Source organism: Thunnus thynnus, chromosome 17 (genome assembly GCF_963924715.1).
Source record: "Thunnus thynnus chromosome 17, fThuThy2.1, whole genome shotgun sequence".
Taxonomy (NCBI): Eukaryota; Metazoa; Chordata; class Actinopteri; order Scombriformes; family Scombridae; genus Thunnus; species Thunnus thynnus.
The window spans coordinates 6254711-6280956 of NC_089533.1; the positions used below are offsets into that span (position 1 = coordinate 6254711).

General features: G+C 39.2%; 3 protein-coding genes and 1 long non-coding RNA gene across 8 annotated transcripts; 2 read left to right on the plus strand and 2 right to left on the minus strand.

Moving 5' to 3' along the window:
* Nucleotides 1–4563: 4563 nt before the first annotated feature.
* Nucleotides 4564–8911, minus strand: cd2bp2 (CD2 (cytoplasmic tail) binding protein 2). 2 transcript variants are annotated; one of them, XM_067571241.1, is made up of 7 exons: nt 8762–8911; nt 8361–8440; nt 7093–7222; nt 6726–6883; nt 6039–6639; nt 5851–5936; nt 4564–4838 (listed from the first exon to the last, which is right to left on the minus strand). In XM_067571241.1, the coding sequence occupies exons 2-7, from the start codon at nt 8433–8435 to the stop codon at nt 4728–4730; spliced, it is 1161 nt and encodes a 386-aa protein (XP_067427342.1). In that variant the 5' UTR covers nt 8436–8440; nt 8762–8911; the 3' UTR covers nt 4564–4727. The 2 variants fall into 2 exon arrangements, with proteins under 2 accessions (XP_067427342.1, XP_067427344.1); XM_067571243.1 differs by having other exon boundaries at nt 8361–8463; nt 8762–8865.
* Nucleotides 8453–16107, plus strand: pheta2 (PH domain containing endocytic trafficking adaptor 2). Of its 3 annotated transcripts, none has more exons than XM_067571245.1 (4): nt 8453–8652; nt 12762–12850; nt 12933–13236; nt 14334–16107. In XM_067571245.1, the coding sequence occupies exons 2-4, from the start codon at nt 12770–12772 to the stop codon at nt 14753–14755; spliced, it is 807 nt and encodes a 268-aa protein (XP_067427346.1). In that variant the 5' UTR covers nt 8453–8652; nt 12762–12769; the 3' UTR covers nt 14756–16107. The 3 variants fall into 3 exon arrangements, with proteins under 3 accessions (XP_067427346.1, XP_067427347.1, XP_067427345.1); XM_067571246.1 differs by lacking the exon at nt 8453–8652 and adding an exon at nt 9691–10178; XM_067571244.1 differs by lacking the exon at nt 8453–8652 and adding an exon at nt 10205–11770.
* On the minus strand, nt 14608–22113 carry LOC137168587 (uncharacterized). The gene is made up of 3 exons (XR_010924304.1): nt 21858–22113; nt 19742–19827; nt 14608–14746 (listed from the first exon to the last, which is right to left on the minus strand). It is a non-coding gene; the product is annotated as an uncharacterized lncRNA (long non-coding RNA).
* On the plus strand, nt 19563–25889 carry mylpfa (myosin light chain, phosphorylatable, fast skeletal muscle a). Of its 2 annotated transcripts, XM_067571248.1 has the most exons (9): nt 19563–19616; nt 21029–21156; nt 21336–21456; nt 22121–22219; nt 23535–23610; nt 23705–23809; nt 23919–23997; nt 24105–24153; nt 25037–25889. In XM_067571248.1, the coding sequence occupies exons 1-9, from the start codon at nt 19578–19580 to the stop codon at nt 25136–25138; spliced, it is 798 nt and encodes a 265-aa protein (XP_067427349.1). In that variant the 5' UTR covers nt 19563–19577; the 3' UTR covers nt 25139–25889. The 2 variants fall into 2 exon arrangements, with proteins under 2 accessions (XP_067427349.1, XP_067427350.1); XM_067571249.1 differs by lacking the exon at nt 19563–19616 and having other exon boundaries at nt 21123–21199.
* Nucleotides 25890–26246: the final 357 nt, after the last annotated feature.

The following is a 26246-nucleotide window of genomic DNA, read 5'->3' on the forward strand; positions in this document are numbered from 1 at the left end:
CATAAGAGTCTGTATGTTGTCTGTATTTCAGAAAAACTGAACCCAAACCTGACTGAGACAATAGTTAGTGTAGTAGTGTATAGTAGTGTCAACAATAGTTTTTTGGACCAAAGTCGTTCTGTTTTTGATCACCAAAGATACGTTTATGGGTCAATATATATTTATTTGCAAGGACAGCAGCATCATTTGAAGAGTTTGTCTTAATATCATTGATGTATGTGGCAATATAGATAGGTACAAATTGTTCAAAAGTTGCACAGTTCTTCAAATGAATCAACAGTGGATGCAGAACACCAGCGACTGAACTGCACAACTAAGCAAATTCCATGTTTGCCTGTCAGATTTTCTCCAGTTCCGAAAACATTGTCTGTAAGCCTCTGGAACCAATTCATAGGCCTTCAGACTGCTGATTTTACTGTACCACAATCTTTACAGTCTTCAGATGTGAAAGCTGCATCTGTCTCCTGGGCTTTACCAGTAAAAACACCCTTTAGCATTAAGGTCCTGATCAGGCTGATTTCTAGAATCTGCCAGCCGTTCAAACATACAAAAAAATGTATCTGGGTCTTTGTCATTAAACTTTGTTAGCAACTTCAAATTATTGGCAATGTCAAATCAAACAGCTGTAGATTGGTCAATCAATTCACCCTCCTTGACCAGGTCAAGTTTATGTTGCATTATCTTCAGTTCTTCTTGCTCCATTTTTTGTTTCATCACTTCCTGCTCTGTTTTGTTTCATTACCTCAAATTCTAATTCTCTTGTGTGTATATATATATAAGAATAATTTCCCTTGTGTAAATAGTCATGCCAGTGTCAGCACAAAAGACAGTACACCGGAGAGTTAATTAAAGAATCAACAGTATGCAGTCATTGTAGAGAGAGTACACAGGAGGGTTAATCAGTAACTAATTAAGGAAGGGTCAGTGCTCATGATATTTTGATTATTTGCTTATGATGTGTGATTAAAGGCCAGCAGCACCTATTTTATTTTTGGATTTTAGGGAGGTTTGAGATACCATTGTTTTCAGACCAGATAAGATTGATAAAAAGCTAGGTGGAGCCCTAAATAGCCTTCACAACAAGAGGAGTTATGAATAGTAAATAAAATGATGTTTTGTGGTTTTGCGTCAGGTCTTTCATCCTGGGATCGAAGCCTCGGTTTGCTCTGTCTTATACTTGCACAGTAAACCTATTCAAGTAAACTCTGCCAGTTTCAAGTTTGTTCCTTTTGAGTTTAATAGTGGGAGACCTGAAGATTTATTGGCCCATCTGAGGATTTTCCACCACACTCTCTGCCGTATGAATTTTTCATGCTGTATCTGCATAATCGATAGTTCTTTCTGCTGCTCAGATGTTAGATTTGTCATTGAAGACACAGACACACTAGACAACTGCTAAGGTTTTTCTCTTACCATAATACCTTCTTGTATCAAATTACCTTTTGGAAAGCTCTTCACTGTTTCCTTCAGACGATTTGCCCAAATTTCAATCATAAAATGGTCAACAATCTTCAAAAACTGGTCTTTAGTGTTCCAATAATAGTTCAGAAGGAGACTGAATGAAACAATCCACAACAGAAGACACAATGCCCTACCTTAGTTCAGAATTTACCAAACTATCGATATACTTGAGCCTACCAAAAGTGCTTACCCAAAACTAAACTAATCACAGGTGGACAAACACACTGGAGTCTCTCCTCCATAAACTAACTAATCTGGAACTAATCTGACTGACTACACTCAATCCTAGATGTTCTGCAGTTACAGGTGAGGGGTATTTATTCACTGTAAACCAGCAGGACTGGAAAGCACCTGCTGTTCCCTTTGCACCTATAGCCCAGTTCTGCTAGAGGTTTCCCATTAAAGGGAAGTTTTTCCTTGCTGCTGTTAACAAGTGCTATTCATGGAAGGGGGAATGTTGGGTCTCTGTAGATTAAAGAAGATGGTCTTGACCTGCTCTATGTGAAAAGTGCCCCGAGATAACCTCTGTTGTGATTTGGCGCTATATAAAGAAAAATGACTCGACTATGCAGCCACTTCCAGAAACCCAAGGACATGATCCCGAGCATAGAGCTTTACTCACCTTCACCATCACATTAAACCAACAAAGCTGCAACAAGCTCTCTGGTAGGAATTGTTGCTAAACCAACCAGGAGAAACTCCAGTTAAAACAAAGCCACTTAAAAATTGGGTTACACGCTCTAAACACAAAATTGACCCCAAAAAAACCCAGTGGGTCAAACAACAGGACTAGACCAAAGCTCTCTACAAAAACTAATGTGTGACATTCTCGAACAATCTTTTATTTTTGTACTAGTTAACCAGGTAAGTAAACACCAACAACTTACAAAATACCAAATCACAAGCTTCTGGACGAGCCCCCAAGAGGAGGACAAAGAGGAAAAGACAACACATGACTTTCAGCTAAAGATTTATTTAACAAAATATAAGTTAACCGAGGGCAATATAAAGTATGTAAATCAGTAATATCAGTAGGGTGTTGATTGTTTGAATGAGTGTACAGGAAAAAACCTAACCCAAACAACAAACCATACACTCAGAGAGAGAGACTGACTGAATCCACCAGCTTATACAGCTGAGGGGCAGCAGGCAGAGGTGATGATCAGTGATGCACTTCCTGCTTCACTCCTAAAAGAGAAGAACTGCCCAAACAGGAAGTAAAGAGGGCCGTCACAATATATATATATGAGTAACATCTTACCAGACTAGTCAGCTATAGTTATACTTTATAATTAATTGTTACTTGAGATATAAACAAAATAATTGTACAGTTACTAATTAAAAGCAATATTTCTATATAATCGGGGGTAAAATGTAATAAAGTACATTTACTCAAGTGCTGTATTTAAGTACAATTTTGAGGTATTTGTATTTTATTTCCATTTTATGCTACTTTATACTTCAACTCCGCTATATTTTAGAGGGAAATACTGTGCTTTCTACTCCACTAGATTTATTTCACAGCTTTAGTTACTTTTCAGATCTAGATTTGATAGACATGTAAAGCAAAGGATGGATTTTAGATTTTTTCAATATTTATATATTTGGTGATTAATTTAGTTCACCATATAGAGAACTCACTTGACACTTGTTCTTTTTCTGTTAGTCAGTGTAAAAAAATCACATTAAATCCCCTTTGAGTCAATGTTATAAAACAATAACATAAAAAATTCAAAGGGGGGTGAAAACTTCTTACTGGAACTGTATATCTGTATATATTCAATAAATATAACAAAAGTGTGGACACTTTGCATAATGAACACTTGTACTTTAGATAGTTTGCAACTAATAATTTTCTGCCTTTACTTAAGATTTTGAATGCAGGCTGTTTACTTGTAACGGAGTATTTTTATGCAGCAGTATTGCTGATGTTACTTAAACCCGCAGTGCGGAGCTTTTGTCTCCCCCCTCTGACAGTGACAGTAATTACACAAACACTGTTGATGTCATCGCCGCAGACCCCCGACTCTTTTCTGGTGAGGCGGTCCACCCCGGCGACGCGACACAGTTGGGGCACACTGAGGACATTCTGCCTCAGTCAACAGTCGCAAACAGTTGAGTTGTAGTTGACATAAAACACATTACCACCGGTGCACCAGCGCGGGAAAGTCGCCATAGACACAAGATATTAAAACTCCGGTATACTGCGATATAGAGAGATTTACCTGGCAACGATGGGCTTAATCAACATTGTGAACTCGTTTGGCAAAGGTTTGAATGTAACGGACGTTCATTTATATGTAAAAGTCCTGCACTGCAGCTTTGAGTAAAAGAAATCAGTTCTTCCAACACTGTATACAATTAGAAATGACTAATTATTTAAAAATTGAACCGTGAAGAGAATTTTCCTTGTCTTCTCTAACCATATTTAGCACTAAAAAACATGTCTAGTTTATATCATGGATGTTGATCCTCTGCCACAGATATTAAAGAATATACAAAATATTCTAGAAGAACATAATACACTCAGCGAGCACTTTATTAGGAATGCTTGTGCAGTCTAATGCAATCCAATACAACAGCTCTACCACAAACTCTACTTTTATGAAGCTTATACATTTCCAATTTTTGATGACATCGTCAGAAAGGTTTATTAATGTGGTAGACAATATATTAGAAGCACTGTTCACTATAATGCAATCCAGTAAACTACCTCCCACTACAACCTCAATAATAAACATAAAGTAGAATTATCACCTTTCTGATAATGTCAACAAAACCTATAAATGTACAAGCTTTGTAAAAGGTAGAATTTATGGCTGAGTTGTTGTATCAGATTTCACAGGTGTTTCCTTCTCAGTCCTGGGAGATAACGCTGGTCTATCACAGCCTATATGCAAAGTAGCAATGATCTAATGGTATCCAACCAAGTAAAACCTGATCCTAAGCATATTCTACTTCACTGAAAATGCCGGCACAATGCCAGCTTTTCCCTCTCATCAGTTTAAGTAGCTTAGTGTAAAATACTCTACAAAAACTAGATAATTCTCATCAGTCTATCAGTGCAAGTCCTCTATAAGCCTTAAAATGGAAAAAAAAGACTTATATCAACACCACATACGTGACTTATTTATTTAAAAACAATGTACATAAAACGACACCCCTGTTAAAATGATACATTTGACAGGAAAGATGAAGACGGGGAAACTGAATGAATGCTGAGAAGTGATCATGATGGTCATGATTCAGCGGATGCTGGACGTCAATCATGTGTAGAGCTCAAAGTCTAGTCTCTTTGAGCTGTAGAACTGAGATCCCTCCTGGTCTAACCTCCTGCAGTAAACACCGCTGCTGAAATAGCCTTCATCCACCCAATCCTGGAAAACAGACAGTAAGAAGATTAAAACCCACCTGGCCAGATTGGGGTTAAAGGTTAAAACCAGTCTGCAGCCCAGTAATAATTTAAACCAACTGGGAATGGGAACAGAGTGGGATTTACTTATAAATTTGCAGGTATATTTTGTTTGGATTAAAAAAACAAAATCATGTAAATGACCCAATAAAGTTGCTGTAACAGTTGTAAGGTTTGTGTATGTACTTGATTATACTTTAAACAAACAAAAGGAATAAAAGCTGAAACTGTGTCACTGTTACTTGAAAAGTTACCAAACATGCAAAAATGACTTCCTGTGGACTTTTCACTTTATTGATTTGTCTTCTGATCCCTTGTCAGAACAACAATCCACAATTTTCCAGCTTTTCTGTTGTTTTATCATTCACATTTAATTGAGATAATAAGCTGAGTCCCAATTCTCTACTAAATATTAACTCTAACAATTATTTTCTGTTTGAGCGTCTATAGTGTTCACGTTTGAAAATCACCACAATTAAGTATGTTCAAAGTCGCCAGTACTGAATTTGCTCTATTTTTGAGCTGTTGTTGAGACGAGCCAATTATTGGTTTGGTGCATTTGTACATGTATGAACACGTTAATCACATCAATTATGCTCCTGTGTTGACATACAGTAAATCCATACTGAGACCAGTTTAAGAAGAAGGGATTTACTGTATGTGGACATACAGTAAATCCCTTCTTAAACTGGTCCTACGGTGTGGATTAACTGTATGTCCCCCATACAGTAAACCCACTCTAGATTCTATAAGTCCACTAAGACAAGTTTGTTCTGGTCGTTTTAAATACCTTCTTAAAAAAACTGGAATATCAAAACAAAAGCTATGATGAAGACTGTCCATTTTACTTTTAGCATATTGCAGTGTCACATTTCTGTTTATCCTTGATTAGAAAAACATGCATTCCCAAAATCTCACAAAATTCACCTACAAACTCAAGTAATGCTTTTCGATTTTAAATTGTTGTAAGGGAATACCTGCATCTGCTGACTGGTGAAGGGGCCGTAGACTTCTGATTTATCTTCATTCTCCCATTTGTACTCCCACATCACTTCCTCGCTCACTGAGGAAAGACAAAGTTGCATTAAAAAATGAAAAAAATAATATTTTTTTGATATATTAAAAGACACACTCCACAACAGGAATACAGGAAACACTCAGGAACCTCTTTGGTCGTCGTCGTCGTCCTCGTTATCCTGCGATTTGTCACCGTGCTTCTCATCAAATTCATCTCCAAACATATCAAGTTCATCTTGTTCTTCATCATCACCGTCGCCACCACTGGCTTTCTTCCCCGCTGCAGGCTTCTTGCTGCTCCTGCTCTTCAGTAAATAGGCCAGCTTTTCATACGTTTGCTGATAGATCCCAAACATTCCAGATGCAACCAGTCTGTCAGCTAGTGCTGTGAGCCTGTCAAGCTTTTCTGTATCCCTCTTCATCTCCTCTGTGGGTTCGCTCTCTTCCCTCAGCTTCCCCTTCTTCCGTCCTCCGAGGCCTCCTAACCGACGGAGCGCCGCAGTGACGGTCTCCCCGGGTTGCAACAGTTCAACCAAAGCTTCGGTGAGCTGGTTCTGTGTGTAGGATGCCAGAGGGTCCTCTGCAGGCTCCATCTCCTCCTCCTCCTCTTCTTCTTCGTCATCTTTGTCCGCCTGCTGTTCTTCTCTTTTTTTCTCTTCCTCAGCCTCATCTTCATCACCTGCTCTGCGTGTCCGTTTGGCTCCAAGACCTTTCTTCTTTTTCTTGAAAGGTTGCTCCTTTATTCTCACCTAGAAAATAAAGGAAACTTATATTATTGCACGTTGCTTGACGAGTTTTCATACATGGAGGAAAAAGTCCCTAAAATGCAATTTACCCAGTCGATGTTGTCGAGCCAGTTGTCTCTGATCTGTTCTTCCTTTTTGACAAAATAGTTCCCCTCTGAGTCAAAGTGTCCTTCCTGCATCTCCTCGTCGAGGTTGAAAGGTGTAATAGAAACTCCCTCGTCAAAGTCGATTGTTGCGCCCTCTTGGCCTGAAAACAAAGTTTGTTTGGTGAAACAATTTCTGACATTTGCAAAACACTTGAACCAAATTCTCTGCAGATGTAAATGAACACATTCAAATGTCATTAAAAATTGTACATGCACAAAGAATAATGTTTCATATCAATGCAGATGTGGCCGCCACTCAGCCAGCCATATATCACTTCTTAGTGCAGTTCAAACAATCAACAGGACATACCTTCCACATCATCACTGGCCAAAATATCATATTTGCTGCTGTTTGTGTTCTCCTCTTCATCCTCTTCGTCACTATCAAGGGAATGTTTGCCCTTGAACCTGGAGCCTGGTCCGCTCACAGCCTCACAACTCTAGTTCAACAGGAAAAAAAAGACAAGCAAAATGTTGAGAGAGATGTTAATTTAAGGGACGAGTGCAACAAAAAGGTCAAAGAATCCTGCACCTGTCTAATGCATGCAACTAGAAAATTAAAGTAATAAACAAACAATGATATGATGCGACAAGAATCTGCCTCAGGTCAAGATGACAAACCCCTCCTTATATAGAAAATGTCACTGGACCAATACACCCAGACTATTGTTATAGTGCAATAAGTTTCCTTTGGTCCAGTGACAACTATTTTTATTCAAATAATTTTTTGAACCGTGATCTTTTATACTGACGATTATAAGAGTCTATATAATACTTGTGTATAATTTACTGGGATAACCTTTAAGGCACCACTAGTGATTTTCACTGTTCACACATGCAGCTACATTCAGGAACATTTCCATCTTGCGCCTTTTCACACAAGCCATGGCAATGCCTGAGTAGATGGTGCAAGGAACGGTCCAGCAGATGGTGGTCATGCAACACTTATGGATGCCAACTGCTCTGCGCGGACTGAGAAGAGCTTCCTCATTTCTGAATCTGTCCAGTTTTCAGCCATTCTTGAAAAAACAGAGGTTGTCTGCAAACAAAAGAACTTGTATTGCTGGCTAGTTATCAAGTCACCTGAAAAAGCATCAACAAGGCAACCATAAACAAGTTGCAGATTCCAAAACATCATCAGCGTAGTCTTGTGATTGGTGAAAACATCTTTCATCAGACAGACGTTACCCTTTACGTGCTTGTCCCTGCTTTCATCCACAACACAGCTGTACTGGCATTTTCCCTGAAATTTTACTAGATCTTGAGGTGGGAAATTGGCGGTACAGATTTCCCTGAATATCCACATGACCCCATGCAGGAAATGTTCCTGAACATTTCAGGGATAGACTGCATGTGTGAAATATTCATTTGGACACCTGGCTGTTGTTTTAAGAGAGACTTGAAAAATTGTGAACCGCTCCTTTAAGGAGTAAGCAAATAAAGCTGCTATAAAACTGCACGGTTGGGGTGTTTAGAAGCTACAGAGGTTGTTTTTTTTTTTACACAAAATCTTCTCCTAAGGCGCCACATCTCTCTCTCTCTCCCTCCTAAAGAAATGTGTTAGTGGGGCAGTGTTACCTTTTTGTTTGGGACGTCGTCATCCAGGTCGAGCTCCCCGTTACCGTCCTCAAACGTTACTTTTCTCTTCGGCATGGTTGCTGCAGAAGGCGAGACGGGGGACCTTTTTAATATCCACAACACAACCTAACGTCAGCTTCAATATTACTGACTCTCATACAAACATTTTCAAGCGCTAGGTTCTTATAATGTTGTGAATGTAGGTTAACACAGAAATCACGTTAGCTTCGTTGCTAAAAATGTTAGCAACCGACATCAGCGTACAGAACATGTGAACAGATTCGACCCGGAGGTAAGATAATATTTGATTAACTACTTAAATATAATTTTTATGCACTGTAGGTGTGTGTGCAAACGAGGTTAATAGGTTAATATTAAGCGGGAAATGCGGGAAAACCTACTGAAAATAGTTCAAGCGACGTTCGTTATCGTTTCTTCTTCGCTTGTTTCCTTCTTCTTCTGTGTTCTCTATGGCGGCGGGGAAACGACATCATAGCTCATTACCGCCACCACCTGGTGTGGAGGGTGGATGGGATTTTAATATGTAGGCTTTTAATGTTACTAAAATGCTATAAATAGAGCTGAAATGATTAATCAATTAACAGATTAGTCGTTGAATGTTTTGAATTGAATGTTTAAGTAATTTTTTTAAGCAAAAATTTCAAACATTTGTTGGCTCCAGCTTCTCAAATGTGAGGATTTGCTGCTATTCTTTGTCTTATAAGATAGTATACTGGATATCTTAGTTAATCAGAAACAAGAACAAGAATTTGACCTCACTTCTTCAACCCACTGCAGCCGTTTTAGTTTAAACACTTTACTGGTGAATGTACATTGGACCATAAACAGACAAAGACCAGTAGATAGGTATGTCAATGTACATATTGCCAACACCCACAACAACACCCAACAGGAACACCCCCCTCCTCTGTCCCCACCTGCCTGACCACCATACAAACTTACAAATACTACGCAGACACCATTACAATTATTATATTATGAGTATTCTCAGGAGAGTGTGGACAGCTCTTAAAGACGTCATATTATGTCCCTTTCCTAGTTTCATATTTTCATTTTCGTGCTCTATTTTACAAACATTTGCATGTTTCTGTGGTCAAAAAGCCCCTAGTTACAGCTGTGAAAGCCATGGATGCAGCCGTTCTGTCTCACTCAGCCTGAAACGGGCTGTTTTGTGTCTGCTCAATGTCTCACTCCTCTGATTGGCTGAATGTTTTCTGAGTGACACACGCCCAGACCAACCACACGTAACGGATTGTAGCCTACTGTAGCTTTGAGTAAAAATATAATTAATTATAAACTGTGAACAGGAGCTGAACACACTCAAAACTGTGGAGATGACAGTGGATTTAAGGAGGAGCCCCCCATCACTGCCCCCCCACCACTCACCATACTCAACAGCACTGTGTCGGCTGTGGATACCTTCAGGTTTCTGGGATCTACAATCTCCCTGTGGGAGTCTAACATCGACACAGTCATCAAAAAAGGCTCAGCATAGGATCTACTTCCTGCTCTAGCTCAGGAAGTACAACCTGCCTCAGGAGCTGCTGATCCAGTTTTAACACTGCAGCCATCGAGTCTGTTCTCTGCACATCCATCACTGTCTGGTTTGGAGGATCCGCCACCAAACAGGACAGGAACAGACCACAACGGACAGTCAAGGTCTGCAGAAAAGATTATCGGTGCCGACCTGCCCGCCATCCAGGATCTGTACACATCCAGAGTCAGGAAACGTGCAGGGGAAAATCACTGCAGACCCCTCACACCCTGGACATAATCTGTTCCTCCTCCTCCCCTCTGGTAGGCGCTACAGAACACGTTACACCAAAACCACCAGACACAGGAACAGTTTCTTCCCCCTCGCCGTCACACATATGAACAGTTAACTCACTCAGGCACTGTGCAATAACCCTGGAACACTATAATACCCACTGTACCTATAAATTATATATATTTATCTTAGTCTAAATACAAAATGTGCAACACATTTCATTCACTACTGTATATCTGAACAGGCTGAACTGTATAAACTGGGCTTGAGAGTGACTATAAAATGTTTTTGTTCTAAGTAGAGCTGAAATGATCAGTCGATTAATCAATTTGTCGATCAACAGAAAAATAGTCTGCAGCTATTTTGATAATTGAGTAATTGTTTCAGTCATTTTTGCAGCAAAAATGCCAAATGTTCTCTAGTTCCAGCTTCTGAAATGTGCTGCTATGCTGCTTTTCTCTGTTTTATATTATTGTAAATTGAATATTTGGGGTTTTTGGACTGTCACCTTGGGCTTTCTTTGACATTTTATCAAGTAAATGATTGATCATTTCCTTTAAAAGAATCAGCAGATTAATGGATAATGAAAATAATGTGAAGTTGCAGCCTTGGTTAGAATTTGCTCACCTGAAAAACACATTGTTCTCTTAGATGTGACAAACATTAAGACTAATTTCTAATGATATCTCACATTATTATTTATACAATACTTGAAATTGATTATAGAACAAGACCTTAAATTGACTCAAGTTTAACTCTGGCATTTGTGGAGACATGCTAGCGTCATATATACAGTAAGATCCTGTGGCTGCGTCTTTACACTTTGGACTCTTTTAGATCAGAGATTCCTTAAGGTCCTTTAGGATAAAAAGGATAAGCGCCTGTCGAGAATAGAAACAACAAGCCAAGAAATGTGCACACAAGAGATCATGTAATATCTATCTGATCTGGCTTTAGCTGAGAAGAAGAACATTTATTTTTACATTTGTTGAAACGAAACTATTCTAGAGATGCACGAGGACAGTTGGGCACAAAGATGCTCCACAAAGCAGCACCTGATACTGTCATAAATAAATATTCACTAGTGTTTATCTGAGAAGAATCTCTCCGAGGAGCCAGCTGTTTATCATTTGCACTACACACAAGCTGTGAGAGATTAAAATAAAACTCGTGTGAAATCTAGAAAAAGCATAAAATATAAAATGCAGAAGTGAGAGTCAAGACAACATCAACATGTAGCGTCTCACTTCCAGGTAGCTGTCAGGGGAGGTTCGGTTTCGACCGCTCGGTGAGGCCGATTCTCAGGCTCAAGCGCGTAGAGGAGAGAGAATATAATGTGTCAGGGTTTTGTTACCAGGAAGTGGGGCGAGTTATTTATATTTCAACACCCGTCCTCTTGTACCCGAGGGAGAAGCAGTGGTAGTAACCTGAAACTATATATTCAAACATTGTCTGGTTCTGGATGTGTCGAACCGTTAGAGAGAGAGAGAGAGAGAGAGAACAATTGGCTTCATGTTTGAGGAATGATGAGGACCAAAAGAAAATAAATGTAAATAATGTAATGTAATGTGCGTGTGTGGAAGGGTAAAGTGACCCTGTGAGGGATTCAGGATTGGCAGAGGTAAGTCTGAGTCACTATTGTGTATTCTGTCACTATACAAGAACTTCATGATATGGTTACTAAATTAAGAATCGTTGGGATTAGCTGCTTGGATTTGTTACTGTTATGTCAGTATATAACGTATTTATAGATATATCTGTGATATTTGAGTTTTAATGATGTGGATTCAGTCTGTATTTAGAGTTTTGTACACTTTTCCACATATTTAACAGGAAAACAAACACAGAAAAGCACAACGATTCAAAACATAAACATAAAAATGGACACGCAGAAACACAAAATGAAATTTAAAAACTATTTTCAGCCAAAAAGTATCAAAAGTAAGCAAAAGTAAGTATTATATTTCATTATTAGATCATCAATACTGATGGATTAATATGAAAGCAGCATTTTACTCCTAAAGAACTACTTTCTATACAGTTTCTGCTACATAAATATGTATAATTTGGGGGGGATTTTTCTCAAATCTTTGCTATTTTTTGTAAAATGCTGGATAATTTAACCTGTTTGGGCCTCAAATAGCTCATAAAAGGAAACCATCTGAGGATTTTTAAGGGGAAATCTCTTTAGCAGACCTGCTAACAACTCATAGACATCTGAAATGTAACATGGCAGCCGAACTACACTGCTTTCTCATAAGATAAAAAGTTGTAAAAGTTGGGAACCACTGGTTTAATCATCTTTAACAAGAGTAAGATGCACTGCTCATTTTATTAGCTAAATAATACCTTTTACCCTGATGAGGACATGCTTTATATCAAAACATTAGTTGCTACTCCTCATTAAAAAGCTCAGAAGAACAGTATTTCCCTCTAAAATGTAGTGGAGTAGATGTGAAAGTAATTATGGAAATACTCAACACAATTGAAATGAGTAGAAAAGTGATCATTTAAAAACAGGTTGCTTTGGGATTAAAACATTTCTGGAATATATTCTAGGCTTCACACAGTTTAAATTCCTTTCAGATGTAAAAACACTTTCTCTTCTTTAGGTGTTGGTATGAAGATCCATGAGAAGATTTTGACCCATTACCTGTCATGCACGTCTCCGGTAGATAAAGAAGGATATCTCTTCAAAAAGGTTTGGAAAAACACAGAACATGACATGACTGAAACCTTCCATGTGATAAAAAATCTAATAATCCTGCTGTGTTTCTTCACAGAAAGAGCGAAATGCCACCTACCAGCGGCGGTGGTTTGTCCTGAAGGCAAACCTGCTTTTCTACCAGGAGAGACCAGCCGACCGACACCTGCTGGGGGTCATCGTCCTGGAGGGGTGTGCGGTCCGGCGCTCCGAGACTGACGGACAGTTTTCCTTTTCCCTGGTGTTTGAAGGTCCGGGACTCAAAACCTACAGATTTGCAGCCGGGGATCGCCAGACTCAGGAGAGCTGGGAGAAAGCTTTGCTCTCGGCCAGCCACTGTTACCTCTCCCTGCTGGTGAGAGACCTGGGGAGGCAGTATGAAGGTGTGAACTTGTCCTGTTTACTGGGGCTCATATTTATTTATAGAGACTCAAGTTTATGAGGATTTTTCTTGGCTTTTAATCAGTGGTGGAAGGAAGAAGAAACATGTAAAAATACTCCATAACAAGTAAAAGTCCTGCATGAGAAATCCTACTGAAGTACATAAGTACTATGAGCTTGATGTAGTTAAAGTATTGCAGTAAAAGTAGTGGTTTGGTCCCTCTGACTGATATATTATTATATATGACATCATTAGATTATTAATACTGAAGCATTAGTGTTAGAGCAGCATGTTACTGTTGTAGCTGCTGGAGGTGGAGCTAGTTTCAACTACTTTATATACAGTTACCTAGTTTAGTCCAGTGGTTCCCAACCTAGGGGTCGGGGCCTCTCCAAAGGGTCACCAGATAAATCTGAGGGGTCGTGAGATGATTAATGGGAGAGGAAAGAAGAAAAAACATTTTTTGATTTTTTATTTATTGAAATGAAATCGTGTGAGAAGTTTAGAGGGAAAATGTCTCTTGGTGGAGCCGCTAACAGCTCGTAGCAACAACTACACACTGATTTTTGTAAGATGTCAAAAGCCAAAAAGGTTGGAAACCACTGGTTTCATCTTTAACAATGTGTTGTACTATTATAAGCTTATAATGTGTTATTTTATGTAACATTTTAAAAAGAAAAATAACTAAAGCTGTCAAACACAGTGGAGTAAAAATTACAATATTTCTCTCTGAAATGTAGCAGAAGAAATGTCAAGTAGCATAAAATGGAAATACTCACAGTACTGCTTAAGTACAGTACTTGAGTAAATGTATTTAGTTACTTTCCAGCACTGTCATGAGCTGAGGTTCAAACGATGGACAGAGAAAACGATCTCTGCGCTTTCAGGATCTAAAGGGAAAACTGAGATTTCTTTAGATACTTACTATCAAATTAAAGGACTGTTTAATTAAAGGAGTGATGGCTGACCTCTACTGTAATAATCATAATCACTGTAGATGCACATTTTAAATCTTAATTATGAAATGTGCTATATAAATAATATCTTTAATGTATTATTAAGAATGTATTTTGTTAATTTCTTGTTTTCCATTTCCAGAAGCGAAGCAGCTACACGGCTCCAGTGAATCTTGTCCCAGCTCTGCGGTCAGCGCCCCCAAACAGCCCACGACCCAGGTGAACCAGGGCTGCTTGCTGCCTTTGCAGGGTCCAACAGCAGCCGTCAGGGAGGGGAGAAGCTTCAGCACCAGCACCGTCTCACAAGCACGTTCAGTTCCCACTAAGGTGGCGGCTAAAAAGTCCCCCAAACTGTGGCACAGGAGAAACGCTCATGTCACACCACTTAACGGTCCGGCGCCTCAGTACGGCGAATGGCCTCTGGTTGGTTTTAATCCACTGGAGGAGTTCAGCAAACTCCACGATTATTACGGACAGGAAGTGAAGAAAGCCAGAGAGGAGTGGCTGAGGAGCCGACGAGCAGGAGAAGAGCGCAGTGATGAAGATCTCATCGACCTGGGGTGAAAAAAACAGACAGTTTAGAAACTCTTTAAGAGGAACTGAGACGGAACGATTCATGTGTGTCAAAAAAAGGAACTGAACCTGACGTGTTTTGACTTAAACTGTATTTAAGAACATAGATTTTTAAGCCCTGTAAATGTGCTAAATATTCCTCCGTCGCATATAATCAGTTTCATGATATGTTAGATTTATTTCACAAGAAAACGAGACGGCCTTACAGTGTCCTCGATACAACAGAGAAGGTCTCTGATGGTGCAGATGCTGCACTTTTCACACACAACAGTGAGAAAAGGTCTTCAGACATTAATCAGTCTGCAGAGAGGCTTTTGTCACAGCATTTTGATTTGTCAAAGTAGTAACACAGGTGTCTCTAATGACATTAACAATGGCTCTGTTTTATTTAAGCGTCCCTGTGAGCCAGAATGCACAACACCAGGACCCTGAAACCGAAGCAGCTCGATCACATTCAACCGTTATTTATTTTATTATTTACACTTTTCCTACTGTGACATGTCAAAGTGTCTTTAGTGAAAAAGGCCTATTTATTGTTTGTTCTCTATAGTCTCCGCTAACGGGAACATGCACACCTGTAGTTCCTTGAGCGGTTTTGTATTCAAATGTGGTGTAAAAATAGTTTCATCTATGGCAGAAAAAAGGCTTTATGATGCAGTATTAAGCAAAGAGTATTATATATTTTTCATTGCATGAAAAAATAAAATCAGTCTGTTGACTTAAAGGCCTCATAATCAATTAGTTGGCATATTAATCACATCTCTGATACCAAATCAGAGTCTACAGCTCTGTGAGGCTGTACTACTTACTGATGTTTAGCAGGTATAACATCTGCTAATTAGCACTAAACACAAAGTGCAGTTGAGGCTGAGTTGAGTCATTAGTTGTAAAGTTTTGGACTAATTGAAGTTTTCACCTGATGAGTGAACAGTTGTTGAGACATGTCACTCAAAACCACAAATGCCAACGTCATGGTGGCGCGAGAAGAGCATCATCAAAGTCAGTGGGATCCATCCTCTGGGGATCATGAACGTCTGCATAAAATTTCATGTTAATCCTTTTAATACTTGTTGAAAGATTTCAGTCTGGACCAAAGCTGGTGGACCGACAGACCTACAAACACACGTTTATTTCACATTCTGGTCCAGATCTCACAGTTTTGAAAAATAAAAAATGTTTGTAGTAGAATTACAGGGAAACAGGACTGAATTTGTTTATGAAATGGCAAAAGTCATATAGAAATGGGATCTTGAGTCTGAATATTTGACTTTGAAGCGAGCAGAAAGATTCCTGTTGAGTAGGAACAATATTTTATCTAACAATAAAGCTGTTTTAAGAGGAAATCAGTGAGGTTTGGATGTTACTTTGCTCTCCTGGTAAATAATCACTGAACCTACGAAGCATCATTAGTACAGCAGCGTAGTACTGCCTAGTTTCTCGTTATAACAAGAACTTTTCGCTTTAACAAGATCATGTTATACTGAGACACTTTCTTGTTATTAGACACCAAATTATTGTGTTTTTACATGAAACTTTTCCCCTTAATAACAACACGTCACTTTATCCTGTTATATCACAAAACTTCCCCAAATCTCATTTTATTAACCATATAAAACAGCAATTTTCACTTTTTTTTCATGTTACTTTCTTTTTTAATACTTTAACTACATTTGTTGCTGATATTTAAGTAGGATTTTTCATGCAGGACTTTTACTTATTGTAAATTATTCCAAATATTTTGAACTACAGACCTTCTGTGAAAACAATAAAACTGAAAAACAGCTGAATTTGAGCCCAAAAAACACTAAAACTAATGTCAAACCCAGTCACTAGCAGACAAATATCCGTTAAAGATGCTTTAAAATGTCATAATCATCAGGCCTTTATCCTGTTATATCACAAAACTTCCCATAAATCTCATTATATTAACCTTATAAAACAGCAATTTTTTACTTTTTCAAGCAGATGTAAGATGTCATCTCTTTAGGCACTGATTGGAACTTTTCCTTGTTTTAATGACATATGGAAGTTATAACAAGAAAAACATGTTTTAATGAGATACGTTCATTTTGTGAAGAAAGTTTTGCGATATAAAGAGATAAAGTGATGTGTTGTTATAATAAGAAATACTGATAAGATTATTATTATACACAAATATCTCAGAATAACATGAAAAATACTTGTCATAACACGAAAAAGGATCTCACTAAAGTCAGAAAAGTATCTTGTTATAACAAGAAACTGAGCAAATATCTATATTTTACACTGCCGTACATGAGAGACTCAGACATCAGACTCTTCTACTGTCAGTCAGTGGAGGACAGTGAACAGCAGAGGACGCTGCAGGCACGGCGAGCTGAAACCGAGCTGGCGAACCACCTGATTCACAGAGTGTAATCTTAGCAGTGTGATTCAGTCAGAAATAGCACTGTGATTTATGGAGGCATGTTAGAGACAAAAGGAATGCGGCTGGTATTAAAACTGACGGGTTAAATATGAAAATGACACGCCTTTAATGAGTTATCCACTTGTTTGCTTGAGAGATTACCACATGTCTCCACTGAGCTAATTAGACAAAGCATCAGTGACATTACTAAATAGTAATTAAGTGTAACGAGCTTTATAACTAAGTTGTTCATACAGCTTTTCTTACAAATTAAGTCACATCCTGTCAGTGCCAGACTAAAAAAAAAAAAAACACTAATAGCTGAAATCTGAGGAGCCTTTAAACTTTAAATGTACTTTACGTTGATCAATGTAACATATCCTCGAGGGAATCAAATGACATAACAGAGCAACCTGAGGGTGTTATAGGTAATCAAACACACCAGAGTATGTGTTACACACTCTTGACATCTCTCGTGTCACGTCAGTTCCTTGAGACTGACTTCCGAACTCGTCCTGTAGGTCAAGCTGGGAGCTTCTCCACATTCCCAAGCCTACAGACAGACATACCAATCATCTAAAAAGTGATGGATGGCTTCAGTGGAGCGTGGCGAGACGTATCACATCACAGCGACGGCCCTCTGAAATGTACACACACATCTGTATGAAAACACGTCCACACGATAGCAGCGTGTAAACACATTGTGAAGTTTTTTTACAACTGTCTTGTAATAAAAAAAAAAGGCAGCTGAGACATCTGTGAAGAGTCTGAGACGTCGCGGCTCGTTCTCATATTTTTAGGAATCATTTGTCGCTCATAATGTGAGTAGAAAATAAGAGGAACAAAACTAGTGGCAGAAAGTAACTAAGTACATTTACTTAACTACTTTACTTGAGTACAATTTTGAGGTATTTGTACTTTACTTGAGTATTTCTATTGTATGCTACTTTATACTTCAAATGCACCAGTCGGGGTCACATTTCAGATGTCTATGAGTTGTTAACAGCTCCACCAAAATAGTGATTTTTCCCTCTAAACTTCTCACATGGATTCATTCCAATAAATGTTCAAATGATCCAATATTTCACCAGAAATAAAAGATTAGAGAAAAAGTCCAAAAACTGAAAACAGATTTGTGTATCAGAACTGTGCTTTTTCTTCTTTCTTCTCCCATTAATGCATCAATATTAATTATATAATGATGTCATTTATAATAATAATAACAATAATGATAATATATCAGTCAAATAGATGAGAAGTACTTTAATACTTTAATTACATTTTGTTGCTAATACTAGTAGTAGTATTTTTCATGCAAGACTTTTACTTGTAATGGAGTATTTTTATGCTGCTGTATTGGTACTTTTACTTAAGTAAAGGATCTGAATACTTCTTCCACCACTGCATGTAAGTATGCAAAAAAAATGTGATATTTGGAGTTTTGCACTACACAAGCAAAGAAAAAAAATGTAGACCTTGTATAAAAGCAATAAAACTGAAAAACAGCTGAATTTGAGTCCAAAAAACAGTAAAACTAATGTCAAACCTAGTCACTAGCAGACAAATATCCCTTAAAAACACTTTAAAATGTCATAATCATCTCTTTATCTATGCACACAGGCCTTAATATAAACTCAGGGTTTCTTTAATATGTAATTTTTATGCAAAACTTTTCCATTAATTTACCAAATTAGGGGACTGACTATTTAAATACACCTTAAGTGACTGAATAATTCATGAGGGAGCAGAGAAAGGAGCAGAAGCAACATTTAGTGCTTGAATATGTTGTGTTAAAGGTCAAAATTGGTTAGTTTCACCCTTTAAAGTTACTGTTTCTACACACATTACATCTAAATGTTGATATGAAAGGTTTAAATGGCACCTTAAAGGTTAAAATGAGCCTTTTTTCCCTGTGAATGTGAAGCTCAATGTCATTAAAGAGCTAACAACCTCCTTAAAAGTAAGAGTCACAACATGGTGGCGTGACGCATTTCATTCCTGCAACAAGGTGGTGATAATCAAGTAAGGCAGGGGTCAAAGGTCACACAAGGCGGGGGAGTGGGGGGAAGGAGGGGAAGGGCAGACAGCAGGCTCTGGATGTCCTGGACGCCCAAGTTAAACAAAAGTCTGTCTAATCCAAATTACTGCACGGGGTGGAAACCAGTAAAGAGCGGAGACGTGACTCATGAGGCCGTCAGAGTGAAAAGAGATCAACGGAAACACAAACAGTCACGACCAGAGAGCCGCCGACAGAGGAGACGACGAGATTAACAAAGTTGTTAATGAAACGGATTAACTGTGAGCTAAATCTGGATATAAAACCTGAAAAAACAAAACGATGGGAAGCGGTTTTTTTGCTCCGAGGGCCCCCGCTGGCAGACTGTCCAGTTTATTTAGCTATTTTGGTCGCACCCAGCTGTCCCTTTTATGTTCTCTTGGGAATGCCTGCTGCCATCACCCTGCCAAGTAATCCCCTTATATTTAAGAGAGGAGGGAGGGGGGGTAGACGGAGAAAAGGGAGGGGGGAGGTGGGAGGGTAAACAGGTGGGAAAATGTTCATAACTGCGTCCACTCACTAAACACACACACACCTTTATAGCAGTGTCGAAGCCAGAGGTTAACGGCGCTTTCACTCGTCTGGCATGTTGTCGTTGATTTAACGCTGACAGCATCTTGTCTTCACAAGACAAACAAACAAACAAATAAAAAAAGGGAAACAGAAACAAGAAATTATGACTTTTTAATCACGTCTGTCACCAGCATGAGTTAAAACAACAACAACACAACTTTAAACTGTAAAATGAGATGTTTTGAGACTTCAGTGTTATCTTATATATTTTAAAACCCAACCACTTGATCTGTTTTATGCTATTTGTAGTATTTTTTCTAGATTAGTTTTTTTTTATATTTATTTAATTGTTTGCTTATTTTCATTTTATTGCTTTTGCCTCTTGAATCTTATTTGTTCTTTAAAGTCCTTTATTTTGAAGTTTTGCGTCACAATAAATGATGATGATGTTGATGTCAGCAATACCAAAGCTGGTCACCGTAATGGCAAAAAAAAAAAAAAATCAATTATATTGATTGATATTGATTGATTGATATTTTGTAACAGTTGTAACACAGGAAGTCATTTTTAAATCATCACAGTTAATTAAAGGTTTAAAAGGTAATATTAATACTTTCTGGAAAGCTGAGATTGTTGTCTTTTTACAACATTTTCAAGCAACTGCAAGTAAAATTATAGTTACTTTCTAAGTTTTTGTACTTTATTTCATTAATTTAGTTAATTAATTATGTCCTTACAAGGTTCATAACCCCCAACTCATCAAGATAGAGTAGAACAAGTAACAAATAAAACAAAAAAGTAAAAGTGAAAATAAATAAAATAAGGATGTGTTCTTAATACAAAGAAGCAGAGTAAGATTTTACATCAATGCATCACAGAAGACAGAAGAGATATATGTGAACTTTATGTGAGCATACACAAACATATATAATTATTCATTTAATATATTTTACTCCAGATGTTTAAACAAACAAAACAAACAAAAAGAAAAAAAACATTTTGTCCTCCATGTTGTGAGGAGATTATGAGGAACAAGCCAGACACTTTCATGCCATTTTACATATCAGTTGATCCCACAGAGCTCCTTCCATCATAAAACCGATGAGAATCTCCCAAATTTGACCATCATTACTTTGTCACAATCTTTACACTTAAAGTGAGCGAGCCGAGCCGAGTCGAGCCGAGCCGAGCGCATGCGGGTTAAAAGCTTTCCGAGGATATAGAATGATTGTATCTGGGTTTGTAATATTGCAATTGACATCACAAACCAAAAATAAAGTCTGTAAGTGGCTGCTGTTTCTCCCCGCAGGCAGACGGAGGTGAACAGAAGGAGGGTGGAGAAACAGTGTCCAGTGGTCCAACAAACATCTATGTCCTGAATGTCCTTATTAGTCCACGTGGGACTGCAAACCTGCTGCATGGTCCCTCAGCTATCAGGTTTACTTAATTCCAAGACTCTTGGGTCTATTTCTGATCTCCTGTAAGGTGATACGCCTCTCCCGCCATTCTGTCTCCTTCACTTTGGCCATCAATTCATCCTTGACCATCCTCTCTCTCTCTCTCTTTTTCCCTTTCCCTCTCTCTCTCTCTCTTTTTTATCTCCATCCAAACTTGAGGCTGTGGCTAAAGTTAGATTGGCCTGCGCAAGGGTATATAAGCCCCCGGGGATGTACGTATAACGCGGCTTCACACTGTCTTCTCTTTCTTGATCATCCGAACCTCTACCGTCTCAAGATGGTGAGTACCAGGGTTTGCCCCCTGCAACATCTCTGCTGCTCTGCTGCTGGAAATATCCGCAGGAGGGAATCAAACCATCCTCTCATGGATTAACTTTTTCATGCTTGACATAATCATAGCAAAAAAAGATGGAAGCGTTTGTCATCACTTCCAGTAGATCAAGTGTTTTTGGACATTTTTTTAAAATGGATTTTTGGATGACTGCATTTCTTTAGGGATGCTTGGGTAATAATTTATTATAAATATTACTGGTAAAGTCTCGTTTTGTATAATGCACGTGAGATTGCATGCAAAACTCAAGCATCTGCAGGGCCAGACTGAAGAAAAAGATGCAAAATAAACCAATAAATAATAAACCAAATGCATATATTTGTAGCGAGATCCTAAACTTTTTAACTTACCTGAGGCAGCTGAACTTGTGGGATCTAGTAGAGCCCCCATTGAGGGGTCAAGACCTCTCCAAAGGGTCACAAGACAAACCCAAGGGGTCGCGGGATGATTGATCAGACAGGGAAGAAGAAAAATATTACCCTGCTGCTTCCAGACTTTTCTATATTCATTGTTTTTTTAATGTGTGAAATGGAAGAATTACTCTAACAATTATTCAAAAGGTTTAGCATGACGCCAAAGTTGACCAGTTTTCACCCCTGCGTTTGTTCTCCAGGCACCAAAGAAGGCCAAGAGGAGGGCAGCAGCAGGAGAGGGTGGCTCCTCCAACGTGTTCTCCATGTTTGAGCAGAGCCAGATTCAGGAGTACAAGGAGGTGAGGTTTTTCCAGACCCACAGCGACTCTCCAGTTCCTACAGGAGCCCCCCCTTTTTTTTTCCTACTACATGAGCATCATTCATGGCGGAGTCAGTCGCCAGCATCAGACGACCACCAGTCAGTTAACAGAGATCTGTAAAGAGCCTCAAAGCTGGGTGTAATTTTAGTTTTAATTTCTTTAAGACCAAAATTAGAGTTTGGTTAAGCAGCTCCATTTTCACAACCGTTGCTATTTTGACCTGCCCCCACCCCATCCCCCACCTAGCACACCCCTCCCTCGTCTCCCCAATTTAATAAGGATGAGAATGTCATTAGGAGGAGCTCAGAAATTTTTGACACCATCTCCACATTTTCGCCACCCTTGACCTCCCACCCCTCCAGCTGTCACTGAGGGCTGGGAGGCTAAACAGGCCGACTGCAATTCAATTGGAAGTCTTACGATACAGAATCGAGATTCTTGCACATTTCATGTTCCCAAATATGAAGTTTTATCTCTAAGTTCACTCAGTTTGAAAGCGATATGACGGGCAGAGAAAGAAAGAGCAAAAAAAGCAAAAACAGAAGGTGTGAAAATGAGGCATAAATGGTATGCGTCGGAGTTCAGCAAGGTCAGGAAGATTTGATTTTATACAGACATGCTGTCAAGAAATTGGATAATGATGGTGTCTGTGTTTACAGTGCGTAGCCAAGGGATATAGTACGCTGTGAATAGAGGAAACATTCCTCCCATGATAAATGATACAGGCGTCTTGAAAGCCACTCAGGGAATGTATGACATGATGATTAGGATGATCTTAGCACTTCGCACAGATGGAAAGATAGCTGCCGAGGGGTATCTGTGTTTGTATCTGTTGGAGGAAGGAAATGTGTATGAGCGATGGGATGGCAGGGAGCGTGGCTAATGAGAAAGGTCAGCGACCGAGTTCAAGTTCAAGTCCAAGAGGTTATCTTAAGTTTCCTGGAGGCAAGTTGCTCAGTAGATCACACAGCTGCTCCTTAATGATAGATGATAGATTCCCAAATAAACCCCAACCCACCATTCCCCTCCTTTCCTTCCCCCTTGCTTCTCAAGGACAGTACAGTCCAAGTCCGACTTTTAAGGGTGCAGCCTTTTTCTTGCACAATATCCTCTGACAAATATTTGCACAACACCGTGTCAAAAATACCCACCAGCAGCTGCCATGTTAATGCACAAACTGCTGACTGAGGAGTCCCTAAAAACATCCATCCACGCAGATGACATGCCTTCTCCTCCATCTATCTCATGTGTTTCCTTCAAGTAATCAACCCCGCTGGCTTCTCTTCCCCTTCAGGCTTTCACAATCATCGACCAGAACAGAGATGGTATCATCAGCAAAGATGACCTGAGGGACGTGCTGGCCTCAATGGGTGAGTTTTAGATGAATTAATCAACACCAGGAAAAAAGCTTGTGCGATCATTTGCTTCAAATTCTGATCTTTCTCTGTCTTTCTTTCCATTCAGGCCAGCTGAACGTGAAGAATGAGGAGCTGGAAGCCATGATCAAGGAGGCCAGCGGCCCCATCAACTTCACCGTCTTCCTCACCATGTTCGGAGAGAAGCTGAAGGGTGGGTGTCTCACTTTCACACCATACTGAAAGCGAAGATAGGATAAGAGAACATGTCATCGACCGGGCGTAGAGGAAATTAACTGACCTCTTCCTTCTGTCCTCGCCAGGTGCTGACCCCGAGGACGTTATTCTTAGCGCCTTCAAGGTTCTGGACCCCGACGCTACTGGAACCATCAAGAAGGAATTGTGAGTGTTTTATTTTAGGATTTTTTTGGCCATTCACCACAGCACATACCCGAGTATGACGTGTTTGATTTTGACTCCAAAAAAATATCTGTTTGCTTCTCTTCCAGCCTCGAGGAGCTTCTGACCACTCAGTGCGACAGGTTCACCCCAGAGGAGGTAAACTTACTGACCCGTTAGAGGAAGAATACTCAACATATCCTGCAACACATTGATTTGCTGTCATGAGTTTAATCAACTCTTAGTCTGTGCAGCTCAGACTAGTTTCTATTTGTAATAATTCAAATATATTTTACAAAAGAAAGGAGAAACTCAGTAGGGTCTCCTTGGATTTATCCATCCAGTTGATCCATTTCTCCTAATTTTTGTGAAAGGTTTCACCCTCATTCCTCAGTATAAAATGCCAGTTTTGCCATCACATATATGCTTTACTACTAGTTTTTCTCCAGTTTATTATCCAAACAAAACATTATTAGATGCCAGTTCAGGCTGCACTCAAATCTTATTAAGCATAAGTGTAAAGTAAATGTTCACAGTTCTTTTTTAAAACAACAGTCAGGGGCCCAAACAAATCATTCCTCCTGTTCATACTGGCCATTAGAACAAAAGTCCTCCTTCTGTGCAAAAATGTATTTAGAAGTTTACTTGAAGCTAATGTGAAGCTTCAGCGTCAGTCAAATGAGTCAAATCAAGTAGATATCTTTCAACGTTACAGTCTTTTTAGGGCTAAGGTCCCTCTCTTTGTTACTTCCGCTGCAGCTGAACAGGAAAACACTGTCTGTCATGACACAAATAGGGATTTTTTTTTACTAAAAAGACTTTAAATGTGTCAGATATCCACTTTATTTGACTGCTGAAGCCTCATATAACCTTCAGATAAACCTTTTGGCCCCATTCACTTAGATCGTAAACACATTTGAAGGAAGCAAAGAAAGCATGTGTGTGTCAGTGAGTCAAGTCAAAAACCTTTGAAACTAACCAACTTGACCTCAGCACGAGTCGTGCGTCATTTCAAATTTCCAACCCTCGTTGTCTCCCTCAGATCAAGAACATGTGGGCCGCCTTCCCCCCAGATGTTGCCGGCAACGTAGACTACAAGAACATCTGCTACGTCATCACACACGGAGAGGAGAAGGAGGAGTAAAGAGAAAACGATAGAAGACAAGAAAGACAGCAATCCCTTTTGCTATTCTGCCTTCCCTCACCCTTCTCTTTCCTCCCCCCCCCCGCTCACCCCCTCCCCCCCATGTGCTCAGCCGTGCTCACGTTCAAACCAGAGACTTGTCACACTTGACACATGAGCGGACCGGATTGCTCATGAGATGTCTATGTTTGCTTATGGGGAATAGGGATGGTTTTCAATAAAATTGTCATATAACATCATTTCCATCCTCAAACTTTTCTCAAACACTCTCTTCTTTCTTTGCAACCGTCTTCTGTCTTCTCGCCTCTGCGTCTCCGTATCTCTGTGTCACTTCAGCGTCTACTTCCCCTCAATATCTCTGAGGAGAAGGAAACAGGAAACATGAGGACTTCATTCCATATTCTGAAGATGTCCTCACGGGTGTAGAGAGGAGGTGAGAGGAGGGAGAGCTTTTTTTTTTTTGCAGGTTAGATGGGAGGGAAAAAGTTGTCTCCTTAAAGCGATGACGGCTTTTTCCCTTGAAAAGTTAAAAAAAAAAACAAAAAAAAAAAAACTGAAGGGGAGGAGAGAAAGTGCCGAAAGAAAACATTCAACTCTTCGATTCATTTCCCTCTTCTCCTTCCTGAATCCATTAAATCACCTTTTTTTTTTTTTTTTCTCCATAAGCTGTCATCAGACTCTTCCTCGCCTTTCCTCTGTAACGAATAAAAAGGGACATACTGTGAATAAAATCTCTTTCCTTTTTGTACAATAGCGTCTCTGTTCAGTGGCTCTGTGTGTGTGTGTGGGGGGGGACATACTCTAGTCCTGTCAAATGCAATAAAGAGTAAAATCCCTCAGACAGGAATACACATCTAGTGACATCTAGTGGAGTTTCTGTACACCTCCATGTAGAAACGAGCTGTACAACAATTATATTAGATTAATCAGAAGCTATTTTGATTAATAAGTGATGACATGTGATGGTTTTAGCTTCTTAATGTGAGAATTTGCTGCTTTTTCTTACCGGAACATGATAATAAATTGAATATCTTTCTTCATTAGGATCCCCATTAGCACCAGTATCAGCAGTATGGCTATTCTTCCTGGTTTCCACCACACACACACA

Bases quoted from the DNA above. Each gene is read 5' to 3' on its own strand.
- cd2bp2 (XM_067571241.1), bottom strand. From the start codon at position 8,435: ATGCCGAAGAGAAAAGTAACGTTTGAGGACGGTAACGGGGAGCTCGAC. The intron at 6,640-6,725 runs GTAAATTGCATT...TTTATTTTCTAG, and splicing joins GGCTCGACAACATCGACTGG to GTGAGAATAAAGGAGCAACC. The intron at 5,937-6,038 runs GTTCCTGAGTGT...GTCTTTCCTCAG, and splicing joins CGACGACGACGACCAAAGAG to TGAGCGAGGAAGTGATGTGG.
- pheta2 (XM_067571245.1), top strand. From the start codon at position 12,770: ATGAAGATCCATGAGAAGATTTTGACCCATTACCTGTCATGCACGTCT. The intron at 12,851-12,932 runs GTTTGGAAAAAC...GTTTCTTCACAG, and splicing joins AAGGATATCTCTTCAAAAAG to AAAGAGCGAAATGCCACCTA. The intron at 13,237-14,333 runs GTGTGAACTTGT...TTCCATTTCCAG, and splicing joins CCTGGGGAGGCAGTATGAAG to AAGCGAAGCAGCTACACGGC.
- mylpfa (XM_067571248.1), top strand. From the start codon at position 19,578: ATGTTCTCTTGGGAATGCCTGCTGCCATCACCCTGCCAA. The intron at 23,998-24,104 runs GTGAGTGTTTTA...CTTCTCTTCCAG, and splicing joins GGAACCATCAAGAAGGAATT to CCTCGAGGAGCTTCTGACCA. The intron at 24,154-25,036 runs GTAAACTTACTG...TGTCTCCCTCAG, and splicing joins ACAGGTTCACCCCAGAGGAG to ATCAAGAACATGTGGGCCGC.